The sequence below is a fragment of the Acyrthosiphon pisum genome, chromosome A2, assembly GCF_005508785.2.
Source record: "Acyrthosiphon pisum isolate AL4f chromosome A2, pea_aphid_22Mar2018_4r6ur, whole genome shotgun sequence".
Lineage (NCBI taxonomy): Eukaryota > Metazoa > Arthropoda > Insecta > Hemiptera > Aphididae > Acyrthosiphon > Acyrthosiphon pisum.
Window position 1 is genome coordinate 68,396,633 of NC_042495.1, and position 21,788 is coordinate 68,418,420.

General features: G+C 27.7%; 1 protein-coding gene across 5 annotated transcripts in view; it reads left to right on the forward strand.

Moving 5' to 3' along the window:
- Positions 1-21,788, forward strand: part of LOC100159754 (tachykinin-like peptides receptor 86C) — a 181,816-nt gene that overhangs the window by 79,005 nt on the left and 81,023 nt on the right. For all 5 annotated transcript variants that reach the window (XM_029490823.1, XM_029490822.1, XM_029490824.1 and 2 more), the window contains one exon: positions 13,064-13,397. In XM_029490823.1, coding sequence (XP_029346683.1) covers positions 13,076-13,397 — 322 coding nt within the window. In that variant the 5' untranslated portion in view covers positions 13,064-13,075. The remainder of the gene's footprint in view (positions 1-13,063; positions 13,398-21,788) is intronic.

Below are 21,788 nucleotides of genomic sequence, written 5' to 3' on the forward strand. Positions count from 1 at the left end.
TTTTATTCGTTTCTATGGTGATAAACGAAGCGTTAGAAATTAAAATCCCATTTTTAGCGTTTTTTCTTAATTTTCCGTTGGTTTTTCCCGTGGCATTAAATAACTATTGAGAAAATCGAAAAATGACATATTTAATGTACCATCTTGATCCAATTTGCTAAAAGATAAGGTACTATATGTTGAAATCGAAACACTCTTTCTGGAAGAAATTTTGTATACAGGATATAAAAAGAAAAAAAAAATAAAGAAATAAACACCATTGTAAAAACAATAGCTTCCTCGCTCCGCTCAGAATCTAAAACATGGCCGATCAACCAATATATTATACACTACTATTATTTTAATCTACAACAATAAACTAAATTTTTAATTTATTATTTAGTTTATTTTTTCTGAACAGATGGCGCCACTATTGTATTTTTGGCATTAAGATTTCATACTTTTCTGGTGAATTTTCCTAAAATTGTCTTTCATATAAACCTTCTTCGTGAAATACTCTTTCGTTTAAAAAAAAAATTCAAGAAGATCTGATAAGTAGTTTCAGAGTTTAGCCTGTACAGAGATTTTCATTTTCTATTTATATACCTAGCTAGAAGATATTAATATATATGTTATATATATATATATATATATATATATATATAATATATATTTGTATAGTAACAACAAGTGTAAAGAAACAATACTTAAGTTTAAGTTTAGGCATACGGTGTCCGCGATCTACCGTAGGTAGAATGCCTACCTGCTAATGTACTGCTGCAAATCAGAATTTTTATTCCGGGCATCAGGAAAGTTAAGATAAATTTTTAACACCATACACCGAATATTAAATAATGAATTGAACAAAGTTTGAGTCATATAGAGTTGGCATACTTAACGAGCAACGAAATGTACGGGATCAGCTAGCTTTTTATAAATTTTATAATTTTTTATAATTAATAATAATTTACTTGACAAATTATGTAGATAAGTACAGTATAAATACGTTCAAAATTGATATTAAATATTTTTTAAATTGCTTATACAATCACCATAAACAATATTGTATATTTAATAACTTAAACTCTATACTTTTCATATTTTATATTATTATCGTTTTGATATTTTACTTTCACATAATAAATTATTAAATATGCGTTCTGTGTAAATGTATGTTTTCCAGAATATTTCTAACTTAAGTTTAAATTTTCTGAAAATGTATGTCCATGGCATTCATTTTACTAGGTAAAAATACCACAGAAAATTGCACCAGAATAATTTCTAAGGATTGTATTTTATATAAATATGGAAACTATACGACGTAGAATAAATACCTCTTTATACTGGAATCTTATTTCTGTCTGTAACTCAAAATATTCGATATTATGTTTGTCTGTGAAAATTAATTTCAAATTATTTTAACATAACATTTTCAAGTTTCTTTATTACCTGTATAGAATTATATTATATAATATTTATATCTATTGTTTTTTAGATTCTGAGCTGGTTTTACGATAATGCTTTTTTTGGGAGTGAATACTTCATAAGTGACAGCGGACATTCCTACGCTTTTTCAAATCATCGCGTTATACATTTAACCCCTTTTCTATTACCTGGTCTAAACCAAACGCGCCGTGATTAGCGCAGGTGCAGTAACGTAGGCTGCCGTCACTAGTGGTACGTGCAATGTTTGGCATTGTTTAGGCGTTTAGCAAATATAGACAGTCCGAATTTCTCTGTTATCAAACGTTCCCAACGTTTACCACTATAGAATTTCCCCTATGTATTCACTTCTGGAGTGCGTACTGACACACCCGATTTTTTTTGTCTGTAATGGTATCACCAGCAATACAATGTCTTACATTTCCAACTTTATGGGTGATTTTAGATATTTTGTTGTAATCAAAATAATGTTATTCCTAGAGACTTAAAACTATTCGTTACTTCGTTTATTATTATTTATTATATAAATTTTAAGCTAAACGCATCATATATATGTGATTTATTTTGGAATAAAATTAGTTCAATCTTCCGTATTACTGATAGAAAAATGAATTACTAATAGCAATATGAATATTCAATACAATTTAATATCTTTAGAAATATAGGCTAACATACTATCTCAATCATTTTTCATTGTATACAATGGTTCACCATTGAAATCAAATTTAACTCATCCATTCCAGAGACCTACTCAAAGACGAGGTACACTAAACGCCTACAACCGGTATTTTTTTACTTTGAATTATATATTTCTCCACTGTTAGTTGAAGTACATATTTTATTGTTATAAACCAATAACGACACAGTTTATTATAACTATGATTGCCTTCTGCTATATAACTATGTATTTAGTGCATTAAAAAATATTTTGGGCTATTTATTGTATAACTATATAATATCATACTATATATTAAATTATTTTTTTTTAAGGCTGGATATTAACGAGTTAATAAGTTAGAAGTTAAGTTAATTTTAACTTATTGACTTAACTTACTAGTTCAGTGTTTTAATTTGCTTAACTTTAACTTAACTCATTTGCCACTTTTTTTTCTCTGGTTTGAACCGTCGGCGCCGCGGGGACTGCTTTCGCAATGCTTCCGCAAAACTCATTTGCCACTACATTAACTTAAAATCAACTCATATTTATCTTTATTTTCCCAATTACCTAAGTTAATTTTGAATATTCCAATTATCCAGAAAAATATTTTATTTATTACGGATTTTCGGTTTATAATAATTATTATAAGTTCGCAGAATATAGAAAATATTATCAGAAAAAAATAATATATATTTATAAAGAACTTATAATTTATGTTTAAGGGGCCTGTTGCACGTGGCCTATTTTTACTCAAAAACATGCCTTACGGGAAAATCACTCACGCCTCGTAGAGTGATCCGATTTCGATAATTTTTTTTTTTCGAAAGAGAAATACTTCTTGCAGGGCATTGGACTTGGATTTTTAAAATTTTTTTTCTAAACCATAAAATACGATTTTTAACATGACCAAATTTCACAAGATTTTGTTATTGTTATTATGTTTGTTTTAAGCAACGAAATTAAAAATTGAAGTCCAATGCACGCTGTAAAAAATTCTATTTTTTCTAACGAAAAAAAAATTAGACCACTCTACGATACGTGAGATTTTTTCCTGTAAAGCGTATTTTGGGCAAAATATCATGCATTTTATTTTTGTTCGGCAGTAAACGAATGATATCCCAAAAGATAACATCAGAAATTTAAAAATTAAAACGTCAAAATATTGATCATAACTAGCTGTAACTAATATTTAATGTTGAGAGTTTTATCGTTAATAGTTAATACTACAGAAGTTATCCGTAAAATAAAAAGTAAAATTGTCATAAAACAGTAACAAATTATCAAAGTTACCCCATTTTACGGTTATTATTTATTAATTAAATTTGATTAGTACAATAATGATTATCATAGGTTGTTTGAATAGTAATATACCATAGAATGATAAATACTATTCAAGTAATTATCACTTATTTTATTACGATAATACCTCATAAATGCATTTTTTTTAAAAATGTTTTATTATTAACTTAACTTATTAATTGAAGTTAAGATAAGTTAATAGTATTTGTTAACTTATTTTAAACTTAATTGATGTATTAAAAATGTCTATTAACTTAACTTTTAGTTTATATGGAAAAAAAAACTTAATTTAACGTATAACGATTTAAAAAATATCATTAACTTGCCCAGACTTGAATTTTTTTTTACTACCTTATCATATTTTCAACAGCAGGGTGGATTGCCTTTTCATAATATTTAGCATATTATGCTATTTCACATATTTAAATAAATAATAATAAAAATAAAAACTTACAACAATTTGTATTGTATTAAGTATACATATTTCTCTTTTGTGGTACCTACTCCTAAGAAATGGGATTACGTTTTCGGGTTTACAATCGGGCGAATTATTTCGATGAAGTTCTCTGCTATGTTGTCCTCTTTTCTTTCTTTTTCATTGGATCTGTATTCCACCATTATATTATGTCTTACCGTCAGTACCTACCACTCCGAATGAAGTAAATTCTATAGCTGGTTGGTTTCGCACGCGGTGTCCATGAAAGACTGTGTGCCCGATTTTCAGTCTGTTTATTATTATTTCTGTTTTTCTAGATATTTTAAATTGTTTCCATGGATTTATAGTGGTTTTTATTTCTCGTAATTTTGTGTTTTTGTTTGACTAGGGATTTTGTCGGATATTTGTGTGTAGATAATTTTTTATGTTTTTTCATGTCGATTATTGTATTGTATTTTAGTTTAAGAATATCTACTCCTGATTTAGATACTACTGTATTTTTATCGTAATGGTCGGCTAAACCGTTTCTATGTATTTCACAAAGCTCCGGTTTCTAAATAAACTGAACATTCTTGTTTTGTGCTTTTAAACCAGGAACTTTATTCACTGTATTGATTCCGATATGTCGTTGGCATATAAGTTATTTTGGATACTGGTGATGGTGCTTGTTATGTTGAGAATTACTGTATAATTTTGATTAGAATAATTTTCAAACTAGGTATGCACTATTATGTCTACATAAAAATAGTAGATTAGGATATGTATTTCACTAGGTCATATTATTATTATATTTACGTTTAATACAATATGTGTTCTTATAAGATCTTTTGTGCCAAAATATAATAATATACCTAAAGCTTTTTTCTCAAATTCATTATGATGCTGTAAATTAATACTTTGGTGCGCGGTCAAAAGGTGTTAAGTCATGTTTTGTTTAAAATCATGTTTTTACTACTTTATAATCGAAAAAAAATTTCAAACTTTTAATAAATTCTACTGAAAAATCATAATTTTTGACTAAACATCTTTTGACCGCGCATCAAAGAATTATTCTAAATTTATGGGAAACAATACATTAATGTGTTTTATTGTTCCAATATCTATAAAAAGGATTCTAATAAATTATAATGTTAGATATTATATTATATTTTAGCCTTGAAATTTCGTTTATAGTTGATAATTTAATTCTAGTAGGTACTTACTTCATTAGCAGATACAAATAAATGTTTTATTACTTACTAATAATGTTCTTCTTTATACCAAATATAATATGGAAACAATTGTGATTAATATAATACAATAAATTATAACTTATAAATTATAATTATTAATGTAATTATACCTACTAAATAATTGAAATTATACAATTTTATTTATACTTATTAAAAACATAATACTTATGTATCATTTATATAAAAAATTTAGTTATACAGTCGCTTTAAACTAATGGTTTGATAATGTTATTTATAAGTGACGAAAATGATCACTTTATAGCATTCTGACATTTGAGTGTGGTTCTTGTCCCACATAATGATACTTTATTATACACATTTTGTATTTGTATTTCCTCTAAGATTTTATGTTAACATAAATAAATTATGAGTTTTTCAATCTAGATATTTTCTATTTAATATTCCTATAAATTTAAAACGTCTTTCAAGATAAAGACATCATAATGTATCATTATATAGATATATTTTATACATTAGCTTTGCTGATTTAAGTTTATATTATATTTATTCCATTAGAACTTAAGTTATAAAAGTAGTTTTATTTTAAAAACGCAAAAGATTTTTGTCACGGCTGCACCGAAAGTTTTGACTTTCGATGGTTTAGCGTTGTAAAGCGACCTTTATCCGTCCAGCAGGTGGTCAAGTGGGAATCCCTATAGTGCCGAGCGGTAAAGAGGAAATCCTCAAAAGTCCTGGGCGTGTCCCTTGCACAACCAGATACTGGTACATGAACGCAGAGGCGTGAATAAACATACTATGTGTGGCTCGTGTGGGAAAACAATTTCCCGCCCTAACTACACAATAATTTTCTAAACAATTTGGAAAAAAGAAATAAATTATGGAAAATTAAGAATTTTTAGTCAAAAACCATAGATTTTCTTATTTTGTTGTAACAAAGAAACCAATGACCGCGCATACTTGACATTTTCTCTAAATGATTGACTACTTTTAAGCTTATAGACATTTTAAATTTTCGATTTTATTGCGATTTAATCGATAAATGTATTTTTCATCGGTCAAACAACATCTATAATATAATATATAGTAAAATATCTTTAAAAATATAGACTGTCAGACTACCTCCACTCCGAATAGTTTTTCGTATACAAAATGATCTATTATTCTTATTAAAATGTAACCTATCCATTTCAGTAAACTACTGAATGACGAGGTACACTGGACACCTAAAAATTGTTCACCTGATAGTAAACCTACTTGTCTTCTTTTTTTATTTATTTATTTTATTATTGCTATGAATTTAATATGTACCTATAATGCATAATACATAAGAGAGAAAAAAACGTGTGTGTGTGTGTGATATTATTATTGAATTGAATCATGTATCAATTATATATATATTTAGGTATAATTTGGGTGTTCTGATTTTACAAAAAAAAATTATTTGTTTTGATTTTATATCATTAGATGATTTTTATATATTAAGCTACACTTTATCTTATGTATAATACTATTCAAAGGTGGGCAAGTTAATGAAAATAATTAACTCAAGTTAAGTTAAGTTATAAGAGAACACAAGATCGATAAGTTAAAAGTTAACAGTTCACAAATTATAAATTTAACTCGATAAGTTAAAAGTTAATATAGAAAAAAATATTAACTTAACTCAGTTTAAAAATAGTTAATCTATTTTCTTTTTTAATTAGTATGTAAATCATATAAAGAGCGGATGTGTCTTTCTAATTTCTAATTTATAAATTTAAAAAAATAATTTTATTAAACTTTTATCATAATGTTCACTGTATACCATTTCACTTTTACTTTCCTATTATTTAATAATTTAAACTATACTCATCTCAAATTAATAATTTAACAACTATATTTTTTTTATATCGTATAGCAATTGAATGTCATAATACATGAAGATGAGTCTATGACCTTTATATATATATTATAAGTTATATAACATTAAAACATAGGTAACAGTTGTCAATTTTTAATCTAAAATTATTGATTTTATTAAAAATATTTAGAATTGCAACTCGCATAATATATTATAATTTACAACTTAATAAAATATATTAATATTTAATATACACAAAATTATGTTATCAAGAAATAGAACAGAAATGTTTGTGTTTTTGTATTGGATTATTTTTATTTTATACTGATATAGTAATATTTACGTATAAACGAAAAATGTTTAAATGTTTTTAACTTGATGTATTTTTTTAATATCAACTGAGAAAAGCTAAGTTATTTCAACTGTAAATTAAACTAGTTAAGTTCATAAGTTGATTAAAAAAATATCTAACTAATTAAGTTAAAAAGTTAAAAAAAATTAACTTTTTAACTAGTTACTAGTTAAAAACCACCTTTGATACTATTTATAAATACTACTGAAATTAACAAAAGAATATTAAATTATTTTATAAACCTTAAACGTTTACCTAATACAGTTTGGCTTTTCCAATTTTAAAAACAAAATCTATCTGACATTGTGATTTTTATACCTGTGCAAAACATGTCATAAATAAAACACCTTACATTTTCTTAGTTATTATAGTAAGGAGACAAGGAAGTTAGTCAAGTGTAACGATTTTTACAATATTATACTATTTTGTACCCTTGTTCAATTTGTATATACTGTGCTGTGCGAAGTTCGACAGTCATAATATACAGTGTTTTTTTATTTTATTATATATGCATGTGCTTGCAAGGACAATGCATCATATATTCAGTCCTGTAAAGTATTTAAGTATTTTAGCATGAAGTATTTTGAATGGCATTTTAAATACTTTTTTTTGTATTAAATACTTTTTGGTATTGAATACTTTGGTTTTTTATTTCGAAAATTTTATTTTTATTCGAAATAATTGGTTGGAAAAATATTATTGTCAACTACAATAATAGAATAATAGTTTTATTTAATATTCTATATTTCTGTGTTAGCCGAAGCCCAAAGGTTTGTGAAAATCAGATTTCTAAAAATAGTTATTGAATAACAATATTCCCTTTAAACTATTAGATAACTATTAGATAACCTACTACCTATGTATTTAATGTTTATATTACGATAATTAGAAACCCACTTTAAAAACCAAAAGTATTTTTTACTGTTACTTTTCGTGGCGTTTTATCTGAGTAATTGATTATGGACGATAACTTTTCGTATGTAATTAAATATATTTTTTTTTCTAAAAACTAAAAACAAATACATTCAAGTTGGAAAATATTATTTCAATAAAATATTTTAAATCTTAGTACTTATTTGTTAAGTATTTTTTATCAGATTAAATAATGATAACAGCGTAGTGATATTTTCATCAAACCAACACAGCTAAAATAAAACCTTAAATGTATGGAATTCAAAATGATTGATTGACTAAACCATAAAAAAATTTCAAATTATAAATTAATTAATAATATATTATAATTAAAATTTTCGAAATGTATACTATAAAAAAGAACAGTTAGACACCAGTGATAAGGTAACAGCGATAAGTAGCATCAGCTAAATTATGTTTGTCAGCTGAGTTTAGGTACTTAACATGCTTATCCAAAATGATACCCAAATTGTAAAGCTTGCGTGTACCTACGTTATTCAAAACAATAGTAACAATAAAAATTGAAATATTTTTGGCTACTCGTTTAATTGTTCCGTCTTCTACGTATCCGTATTATACGATAAAAACTCAGTTTGTTCATCACGTGTCAACGGAAAAGGTCGCACACAGACCTTACAGGTGCCACGTGAGAATTGTCAATTACCACCCATCAATATATGGACATGCGTCAACAACTTGCTCGCAATCGAACTCTTTACCATGTCCAACATACATGACTTTTGATTCGTAAATCATAATATTATAGTGTATATTGTTTGGAAGAAAAAAAAACGATTTATTTTATTATATTTACTATAGGAACGTATATTATAATAGAATATGTATGTGATTTATTTATTTTGGAATTGTACAGAAACATAATTTTTTCTATTTCCATATATTCCTCCAATGACAAAATGTACTTTCGTTTCTATTGTGAGTCGGATTGTTGCTAATCAAAGACCAACTCACGTGTAGAATAATCCTATCTCTTTCCCGAAATAATGTTATAAAATATTTGTTCATAAGATGAGGATGTAAAATTTAACTTATTTTAACATTTGTATTTTATTTAATATGTATAATACATTTAATTTGGAAATAAGGAAAATGTATAATAGAATAGTACTCACTTGTTTGATCTCAACAATAATAAATAAAATAAATTTATTATAGTTCATGTTGTCATTACTTTGTACTACGTTATGTTTATGGTTTATGATATAATAAGAAGAATTTATAATTAAAAAAACAATTAAAAGCCGAAGAACGAAAAATGTTCCATTATTGGTTTTACAAACCGAGCGGAATTCCCCTACAACGATATAATAGTTATCCATTCCTCAAGTGTTGAACATATTAAACAGATTAATTTTATTAGGAAACTTTCCGATTACCGGTCGTACAATAAATATTATGTGTATGAAGTAAACGCACCGGATGCCTGTTCTCAACAGCAAAGTCGATGTATGACAAAACGCCATTTGGGTTAAATATAATATAATATATAATAACAACTACCACGGTAGCTGGCATATTCGTTCTGGTCGCTCGATATAATAATAATATTATATATTAAATTTACTGCAAACAGCTTAACAGCGGTATTATAATTACAATTTGGACTGGTTATTTATCTTCGTTAACATTATATAACGTCGACGATAATATAACCGTGTGCCTGTATAAACATACAAGTATATAAGCTTACATTTTGCAAAAATTGTGTAAATGCACTGTGTCAATGGAGTATAATTATTGACACCTATATCAGGTGAATCACAGTCGTGTGGTAATTCTTAATAATATGAGTATAGTAAGATAGTAATCATTTCATAAGGCTAATATTTCCAGCACTTTATATAGATAACAATTTACGATGTATGCAAAACCTGTGTATAAGTTAATTTTAAACAGTAGGTACAGTGAATAATATAATGATGACAATTTTATTAATTATTAATTGTAAAATAAAGTTAAATTTTTATAAATCGTTGATTATTGTATCTACATACACAATATACAGTTTACAAATCGTGCCCTAACAGTGTATGAAATTAATTGATATTTCTATAAAAATTTACATTTTTACTTCCTAACCATCTAGTGTATTTACATTTGTTTTTAAAATATATTTTCTACTATTATCTATATTCTATAGTACCTATATAAAATTAATATGAACGTGTTTTATAAAATATGCGTACACCTATGTTATTAAAGTATATCATGATTTAAGTAAAAAAAATACTCTTGTATAGATATTATAAAGTACGAGATAAATGTTTGCGATGTGCGTCAATTTATGGTGTTGTACAAAACACATAAATAATTTTGATGCCTAAATTGACAACGTGCTGTCAAAATTTTAATGAGGTTACACTTTTTGTTTTTATTATTCACTATTCGTCGACCTTTTATATAATGAATACTTTTCACAGAGTTGCGCGTATTCACATATTATATTATTCAATATGATGTGAAGAGCTAGGTGAAACAATTTCCACGGACATCTCTCTTAAGGGCTGTGTATTCAATAAACGATACATCAATAAATATGTTAATTAATTTATATAATATCACTATAAGTACCTATCAAAAAAAATCAGGTCACAAATAATTTAAAGATCTTAAAATAGTTATGGTAGATTGTAATATTGATTATTGCAAAATAATAACGAGACTACATTTATTAAAATAGTGTAATGATAATTTTAAAGTGGTCTGATAATTAATAATTAATTACTAGATAATATGATAATATAATAAATCATTAAACGACCACAGGAACCAATATAGCAATATCCCTAAAATGAGGAGGTACCCAGAATTGGAAAAAAGGAACAAACACACTGACTAGATAGTGTGACTATTGTATCACATCATAGCATAAATTGGCACGCATTTTATCATTTCGTATGATGACTACCTAATAGTCAATGTGTTGATTTATATCTTATCTCGCTGCCGAAGACAAAAAAGAGACATGACATCGAAGAGAGAATAATTTAGTGCTCGAAATCGCAAATTACGCCGCCTGTCATCTTTTTTTCCGTGACACAATGTCATCCTTTTCCTAGTGTAAACGCAACCTACTTAGGTATAGCTTGCGCGTAGGTAGTTGAATCAAAATGTCTATCATTTGCTCCTTTTTTACTAAAAGTACCCTGTCCTCCACACGATTACGAGCCTGTCCGTACTGTCTTAAATTTATCTAGTCTTATTTATCGTAGACGTACCTAGTGCTAATATTTCATTTATAAAAAAACTATTATCTAACGAAATCGACTGCCCTACCCTACTCTCTCAAGTAAGTTTTAAAGTTCCACCACGTCCCACTAGATATACTCCTTCATTCTTAATTCCATTTTCTTTTACTAATTATTTAGCTAACTCCCCTATTAACCGTCTTATGCGTATTGCTAATGAAGACCCCTATACCTTCAACATTACCTATCCTTAAAAAATGATTCAACTAGGTCTTAGCTAATATAATTTGAAACATTATTACCCTTAGTTATTATTGGTAGATTGATAATTGTATTATAATTATTACTACTTATCGTTTAATTTATTGTTAATATCTATTATATATATTAACCGCATTGGGCCCAGGCCTGTATGTTATTAAAAATAAAATAAAATGCACTACAGCATTTGAACACGAGCTTGTGTACAGGTGTGTGTGCACTTTCCTAGCTTGAAAGTTGTATGGTCTTCCGTGCAATAATCACCCTTACAATACTGTTCTCAGAATCACTTCTGTATTTAATTTATAATTTTAAACATATTGTATATTTTCGTTCTGAATTTATTTTCATCACATCAAGGCATACCTATAGTTCGGTCAATTATTTCTAAGACAACGGATAAGATATTCATATTTCATACAAAAATTGTAGCGTGTGGTGTATTTGGTCAGTTCCCGAACACGTGACCTCAAGAGCGCTCTGAAAATCGCTAACAAAGTTTAAACGTTAACTTCGATTTCAGATCTTCAATTATTCTTTGATCACGGATATTAGTTAGTATTTTCACTTTATTGGAATACAGTGTAACCATTATTGATGATATATTAATTTAAAAAAAAATTTAATTCACTCGCTATAGAAATTGTAAGAATATATAACCACGAATATTAACGAAAATACACATAAATAAAATATAACTAAGAACTATGAGTTATTTATTTACTTCTATGGAAAGGTTTGATTACGTAGATAATAATATTAAATTAAATTAAAAACTAATTAAAACACTATATTATATCGGTATGAATATTATACACGATTATTTTTAATTTATATTCCGAGATACAAATTAATATATACTTGTAATTTGCATCCTAGTTATTAACGAAATTACAGTAAATTAAGTACAATCTTAAATTGCAGTGTTCTTGAATAATTTATAAATTATGACGTACTTACTTATAATAAACTGTTATTAAGTTACAAAAAGTATGAAAATAATATGGATGTACCAATAATAGGTATACACAGGGTGTATCTTATGTCATTGTACACGGGGTTTTTAATGATTGTGGATCGACAACATAGAATTTCGTTAAAACGAAAAAAGACGTGTTTCTTTATTTTTAACAGGCAATTTTTTTTATAAAAATTTCAACATTTTTAAACACGCAAGTGTATCAATAGCAAAATCAACTTTATTTTTTCAAATGGTAACTACTATATTTTGTAATGGGTTCCGGTAGAGATTTTTTTTCTGAACATTTTGATAGTCAAATCATCAATTTTAGTTTGCTAGTTTATGAACTATAGTTTAGTAAAATATGCATTAATACTTTTAATTGAAATAATTGGTATAGGTTCAATTTACAAGAGCTAAATAATTTTGATCCATAATCGTTAAAAAAAACCCGGGTACAATGACATAAGATACACCCTATATTATTATAAACTATAAAATATACGTAAATTTGTTTCAGAATCATTTCACAATGGAAGGCAATATAGATGATAATATTCTCCGTAATTGTACAGCAATGGTGCTATCTTCAGAATTTGATCAATCGTCAAAAGAACTGGAACATTACAATTCCACTGCACTTTTAGCAATTTTGGGAAATGTGTTAAAAGCAGCTGATTTGACGATGTCCAAACGCACAATCGCCAAAGATCGATTACATGATTGTGTTTATCCTCTACCCGAGCCGTCACATAATATTTCCACGTGGCACAAATTAATCTGGTCCACTGTTTTTATTGCCATGTTAATCGTTGCCATCGTTGGAAATTCAATTGTCATATGGATAGTGGCAGGTATGTAATAAATGAGAACTAAATTAGTAAGTTAGGTTTTTTTTAAGAATAATAATATAATGACCTATATACAACGTATAAATTTTAGGTGTGACCAAAATTATATTGAGAAATACATTATAATTTAAATTCAAAAGAAATAAGAGAAAACAGGCCAAATGGCAAATACCATATTTTTGAAATAATTAACTTTGGATAAAAATGATCAATTATTATACATGAAGTTCTAATTTAGATTCATAAGCACTGTACCGAACTACCGAATATTAATGTTAGGTAGTAAGAAAAATATATTCTTCCGTATAAAAATGAAATACTTGTAGTTATGTAATATATTTGTTAATTATATTAATCTAATACCTATTAAAGTTATAATATATTATTTAAATGTATAGGTTATAAATTGATTAAAATGCACATAAATTAAATGACAAAAAAGTTTTAATGCTATTTTTTATTTTATTTTATTTGATGATTATACGCCCCGAAGAGCATTTAGTTAAAAAATACAGTAACGTTGATAAACGATATAAGTAGATATATGAGATAACAGATAGTGAAGATAAGTAAGCTAAAAAAAAGTAAAGTGGTAGGACTAAGGTTAGTTTAATAGGTGTAACATTCTGTGAAGAGGCTGGTTATGACCATACGAGGTGAGATGGAGAAAAGAGAATGGTGTCTCGTAGAGTAGGAGGGAACGCGAAATGAAACAGTGGCTAGTAAGTCGGGAGAGACGATGGTACCGTTGAGTAGTGATGTGATGAACATGCGGTCAGCGTGATTACGGCGTGAGGCCAGATTTGGGATATTGAGAGTAGAGCGGATAACGGTATAATCATGCGATGTGTGTTCAATATTCAATAAAAAGGAAATAAAAGATAGGAAACGATTTTGTACTCGTTCAAGGCACAATTGATCACAGGCCAGATAAGGAAACCAAAGGACTGATCCATACTCGAGGATGGAACGTACAAGGCTGAAGTAGAGGGTACGAAGACAGATGGCGGAGGTAAAGAGGGTTGTGTTTTGTTTGATGAATCCGAGGATCTTGAGGCTCTTCCCAACAGTAACATTTAAGTGGTGTTTGATAAAAGCCTAAGTGTTTGATGATATGAACACGTAGGAGGGGGGAGCTACCAAGGTAGTATGAGTGTAGTATGGGGCTACGTTTCCTACAGAAAGTCATAAAGTGACATTTGTCCAATTTGAGAGGTAGGTTAAGGTGTCGCCTCCAATCGAAGAAGGCATCCCGTTCAGCTTGTAATAAAAGGCAGTCAGCGGAAGAGTCAATTTTACAAACAAATGTTATGTCATCAGCAAATAGGAAAACCTTGGCAAAAGAGAAACACTTATTATATTTATACAAATATGATAAAAAAAAAGAGGACTCAGATGACCTACCTGAAGAACACCCGAGAAAATTACAGATAATTCTGAAACGGCTCCGTTTAGCTTAAAAAATTGTCTACGAGATGTTAAGTAGGGTGTGAGCCAGGAGATTAGAGGATGGCTGATACCAAGGGAGTCAAGTGTGGCAATGAGAAGTCCACGGTCTACTGATTCAAACGCTTTTTTGAAGTCAGTAAAAATTGTATCAACTTGACTATTTGCCTCAAACTGTTTAGTATGTAGGTGATGAAAAAAATTCTGCTGGTGATGGTTGACTTGCCAGGACGGAAACAGCAATTGATACAGGAATATACAATGGATTCAAAGAGCTTGGCCAGGTGTGGTATGATAGAAATAGGTCTATAGTTGGAAACATCAGAGCGGTCACCAGCCTTGAAGTGGGGGTGATAGAACAGGTTTTCTATACATCGGGACAATGCCTTCATCTAAGGAGCGCCGGAACAGAATGAAGACTGAAGTAGCAATAGCATACCAACAACTATATAGAAGACGCGCAGAGATGCCGTCTGGACCGTTAGAATTATTTTTTTTAATGATATAAGTGCAGAAAGGATGTCTTCAAGACTAAAATGGCAGTTTGATGGTAGATTATATGGGTATAAATTATCTAAATGGGTGCTAAAAGGAGAAGGGAGACGAGGCTTGAAAACGGATAGGAATTTTTTAGAGAATAGATTGGCTTAATCAACAGGGAAAGAGGCTGATTCGTCATGGAGATGAACAGTGGATAGGATTGGAGGGTTAGATTTTAAATTTTTTTTAGTTAGATTATAAATTTCCAGAAATGAGAAGGATTGGTTGAGATGGCATTTTCGGTTTTTTTTATGAAAAGTGAATAGTCAACTTTGTACTGATGTTTACATTTGGCACGCAGATGAGAGAATATCGTATAGTACTATAGTCATAGGCAAGGTTGGAACGATTGAAGATTACATGAGCACGTTTCTTGGCTATAAATTATAATCATGTTTTTGAGTGACGGGGAGACCCTACGAGAAAATGTAGGTGTCTTATAAAATTTTAGTGGGATAAACTTATCGATTGAAGTGAGAAGGGTGTCATTAAAAACAGATGCAGCATCGTTAATGGAGTAAGCAGAGAAAGTAGACTTTATTTTTAATTATTTTTATTCTTTATTAGTATTACAGCTAAAAAAACATATTATACAGTTATTTTAAATAAATATAAATACCCAAATATATGACATCATCATAAATTGTAAAGTAAATTATACAATTCCGTTTTATACAATTTTTATTCGAGTAAAATGAATTTGAATTTTAAATTTAAATTAAACAAGACACAATACATTAAAATAAGATAATTTTTTTTTTTTTAACCAAAAGTATTGAATAATTATTATGTGTTGTGTATTAAATGAACATTTTGATATGAATGAAAAAATTGAATTTTATATTGTTTTCCACATAAAAATATACTTAATGTGAGAAAAGCACCAACAATTTTTGACAGTGCTACTGAATAAACAATAATTTTATATTGAAAAGTGATAATAGAATAAGACTTTTGAAAATGTAATACTGTACTACAGTAGTCATCAATGAATAGGTCATTACAATTATTATTTATAATGATATTTCCACCAAAGTGTCATATAATATATATCTTATTACTATTATTATTATTACTGTGTCAAATTATCAAACTATTAACAGTTACAGAAATTTCAGAAAATGTGGATCCCTTACATATTGTCTGATTTATAATTTTGTAATTTGCGTTAGCAAAATGCACATAACTCATTCATAGTTTCATAGTTTGTAAAATATTTATTATTCCAGTGTCTATATAAAATAAATATTATGTTTAAAATATCATATTATCACAATCTGTAGAAAAACGTGGTGTTTGGCCGCGGTCGCTAATGTGTGCTGCGATTAAGCATCGTCCGGCATTGCTAGCTCCCGGATGGGTGACCACCGGAGTTTTTCGCGTTATACAACGTGTTTCTCAAAACCGAACGTTACCTCCCACAAAATGATAATGGCCAAAATTTAAAAAATTAATAAAATATATTAAAAAAAAAAAAAAAACAATGTATAAAAATGGTTATTCGTTCATTACAGTGTAGATACTTGAAATATCGACGTATTAAGCTAATTTTGAGCTAGATATATGTAGGTACCTATCCTAAATATTTGTTCGACCAATCCATATGATATATATATTACGAAGTTATTACACTATGATGTACCTATTTATTTCTCTCCTGCTAAAATATTTATGTAGGAATTTTTAGCCAAAATCTGAAAAGCATGAAACAAACGTAAATAACAAATTATAAAAAAACAACAACAAATTAACATTATAGTATATTTTATATTCTATTAAAAATTAACTTTTAATCTAATCTATAATACGAATAATTTAAAATTATAGTACTCATCGATTGAAAAAATGTTCTTAATATTTAGACATTGTATAAAATTAATATAATATTACCATTGACATTTTTCAATAAACAATGTATCATATTGCATTATAATTTATAGAACTTATAATAACCTACTTACATTTCAAGTGAAATTGTACGTAATAGATCTAGTATTTTCCAAAAAAAAGTATTTTAAAATAATAAAATTGAACACCATGATTAAATTACTTTTTTCACACGTGTTTGATTTAATTTGTTGATTTGTGTTTTTCAAACTATACATCATATCACTCGTGACTCATGAGTAGTGCTTATCGCTACTTCGTTATTTATTGTCCTCGTGATGCATTTCGTTTTAATAATATAGACAATGATAAGAGGATTCAATAATTATTTAAAAATAATTTGTGAACTGTACTGATGAAAAGATCTTAATTCAATGAAATAAACTACAAACATAAATATTTCAATTATGTATTTTGCATAATATTTTTTTATTGTTCAAAAATAATACATAGTTTATAATTTATTATGTATAAGGTCGACATTTTTTTATTTTATTTTATTCTAGAGGAGTATTATAATAAAAATATAAATATAGATTATTTACAAATTACAGATATAATGAGTTATATTGAAATATAGTCACATAAATTACTTTGGCAATTCATGTCTTAAAATTACCAGATAAACCAAACCATACTAAATAGTAAATATTCAATTTTTTATATGCAATTATAATAGTATAATTATACCGGGGTGAGCAAAAGTCACGCAACCGATTTGTAAATTTGTAAATTCGCAAATTCCAGCCCAAACCATGATTCCCGGGACATTTAGTTCTGGTTGTAGAACTAAATTCGGGTTCTCAAACGCCCAGTAAACGCAATTATGTCGGTTTATACGCCCGTTTAGTTTAAAAATAGCTTCGTCGCTCCAAAGCACAGTACGAAAAAATTCTGGATCAGCTTCAGTGCGTATCACATACCACACGCAAAATTCGAGGCGACGGTCCGGATCATCTTCATTTAACGCCTGCAGTAAATGTGGGCGGTACACCTTCAACCCAAGGTTTTTCATCATTCGTGCTGTCGAACGCCTTGATATCCCTAAATTTGCAGACACACGTACAGTAGATTGTGCTGGATTCTCGACATACGACTGCGCAACGTACATCATATTTTCATTTGTTGCTGCTGTTCGAGGACAGCCAGAACGTGGGGCATCAACGACTGAGCCATGTTTTTCAAATTTTTTGATCAGTCGGTACACTGTTTCGCGTCGCGGGACAGAGCTATTTGGGAATTTCACCTCAAACTCTGTAAAAATTGTATTATAATCAGCATCATATCGGTAATATGCTGATACAAGAAAGATGCGTTCTTCGAGCGAATATTTCGAACGTAAATCCATTGCTATAGTGCTCGTGATTGCGTAGTGGTTACGTACTACAGAACATGTGGACGTCTTCCTAATGATGTTGACTTTTAATTACCTGATTATAGCAAGTCTATTTTAGTTACACGCCGTGTAGTAGTCATAAAGATAGCATAATGACCTTTCGCGATGACGTTGCGTGACTTTTGCCCACCCCGGTATATACTTAACATGCTATAGGCCAAAAATACAGTTCGAGTAAATAAACAGTGTAATGCAATAAATCAGGAAAGGAAGCAAGTTCAACAATTGAGAAGAAGATAAAATTAAAATTACTTATTGTTAATTACTTTATATTACGACATTTCAAATAATTGCAATACTATATTCAAAAAACGTTCAATATTTTATAAGTATAAAAAGGAAAAAAATATAAACTGAAATTTTAAATTGAATAGTTTTTTCTTATGGAATGTGTATTATTTAGTTACAACAATAGTGCATTAATCATACTTATAGCCAATCATTTTTGAAACCTTTATTACCAGAAGCATATTTCATTTAAGTAACGAAAAAGTATTTTTTTTCTCGCAAAATAAGAATCACAGCCTCCTTTTTTACATTACAATAATTCTTTTTTCCGTAAACAATTTAATATTTAAATTGATGTGACATTGTGACATAGACATAACAGACTATAATATACATATATACATATAGATGATTTGATAGAAAAACATTACGTTGTACAATGTATATAAAGTAGGTTAAAACTACTAGGTACATGTCCTACATGAATATATGTAAATGAGGAAAAACACCCTATAAATCGTAGATAATATTAACTATTCAACTAAAAATACCTACGTTGTCATATTATATCAAAGCCAACAAATATCTTCTGTCAATCATGGTGAAGCGTTTTTCCATAACCTTTATTTTTTTTTCATCATGACTTTAAACATTGATCAATGACACAATTGTTAGGTATTTGATTAAAAGTCAAAAATATAAAAATGTTTTAAAATGAAAATCTTTACTCTTGGTTTCACCATGAAATAAACATTAGACACTTGGTCACTATAAATAACTACAAGACAATCCTTAAGCATAGTATTTAAATTATTCCTCAATTATTAACTAGTGTAACATGTAAATGTCGATAGGTATAAACTAATTTTAGTGGTTTTACATTATGAGTATTATTGACACATACCTCCTTGTATTGATAGTTGTACGTGTACCTAACTTAAACTGTTGATTCAAAATTAATATAATTATTCAATGACGTTAAAATAACATTAAAAAAAAAAAATACATGTTTTGATTGATGACATAATACATTAGAAAAACAAAATGAAATGTTATAACATTGCTTGTTAATTAATTTGTTTAATAAAATAGTTTTGGTAGGTACCTACCTAATGACCTTTAACGTCTATCGTAATATATATACGTTAAAGAAAACATTTGAAGTAAAGAACATAATAAATTGGGTATTTTGAATAAAAATATAAGCTCATTATAGATTCGTTGTTAAAATGTGTAAATAATATCAATGGTTTTGGGAATTCATTCATCGAACAAATAATGAATTAAATTGAATACATTATTCAAAAACACAGATTATTACAAAAGAATTGACTTTTTAAGGTCTTAATAATGTACCGAGGTGCATTAACATCATAAAAGGATAATAAAATTATGTATAGACTAGGTACAATTTTTAATTTTAAAATAATGTTATAAACTATACTTCCGTTCACATTATTATTATATATATTCAACCTCTAATTACAAACAGTCTTAATAAGTTATAAGATAAGTTATACTATACTTTTAACTAAGATACTTAATTTAATGAAAGAGTTTACCGCTTTCGAATGAAAACATTGAGCTTCCTTGAAATAAACCAAAATTAAAACCTTAATTAAGATCAAACAAAAATCTATTAAATCTATTAAAAATTGACTGAATAACCAAAATATAATAACAGATGAGACGAATGAATTAGAGGTATATTATTAGGGTAATCATTGATACCTGTAAACAAAATAATATAAATTAAAACCACAAAAAAATCAATATGGAAAACAATAGATTATTATGATAATAAGATTATTTGTATAGGTTTGATATATTTAGAAAGATGGAAAATAGTTATCAATTATACGGATTGACAAATATTACATTTTCATATGCAATAAAGTCTATAAAAATAAATACCCAATTTTATTATTGTTATCAGTTTTTTAATTATATTTTATTAAGTTTGTACTTTATCAAATTACAATTGTAAAGTATCTAAACAATTATCTTATCATTACAACTCAAGCACTCAAATATAAAATGTCTATACACCATAGAATATGCGAAAATGATATCATCTTACTTTGTTAAAAATATTGAAGTATACTCAAGCCTTGAAACAATGGAAAAATACATTCTATATAATTTCAAAATATTACAATTATATTTTTTATTTGCATAAATCGTTAGCAGTTTTTAGTCATTTGTATCAAAATGAATTGATTTCTGATTTGAAATACAAGTCATTAGGTAAAAATGGTTGCAAAAAATATAAAGTTTTTAAATGGTTAATTTCTAGGTTTTAAATGTTTAGTGTAATATTCTATACAGAAATAACAATTTTAAATCTGAAAAATAATGTTAAGTAGGTACCTTAAAAATAATGTAGGATACAGAGTTTGAAACATTCAAGAACAATAAGATTTAAAAGTATCTACAATGGCCTATGCAGCTGAGCAGGGTATAACCTTAACCGTTAATTTGTTGATTCAGCTCCATAATTCGTTTTTGAACTTTATTCGTGATAAACGTTAAATTAAGTTATAATTAAATGGTTCGTTGAACATTTTGATAGAAAAATGTTAAAATTGTTTATGTTATTTGAAAATTTCGCCAAAAATACATTAAAAATGTAAAGTTCTTGAATGATAGACTTAATAAACGTTGTTAAGTTATTCGTTCTTGTATATTTAATCATAAGAACGTTTTAAAGTAATATTTTCCGATTGTTGAATTGCTATAATATGTGAACGTTTGTAAGACGGAAACAATCAGGGCAGGTGCTTCAAAATGCGGGGTCTCGTAAAATATTGTTTAAATAAAATAATTTTTTGTTACATTTTACCTACATGAATAAATTATATAATACATTTATTAAGAGTTTTAAAACTAAGATTGCC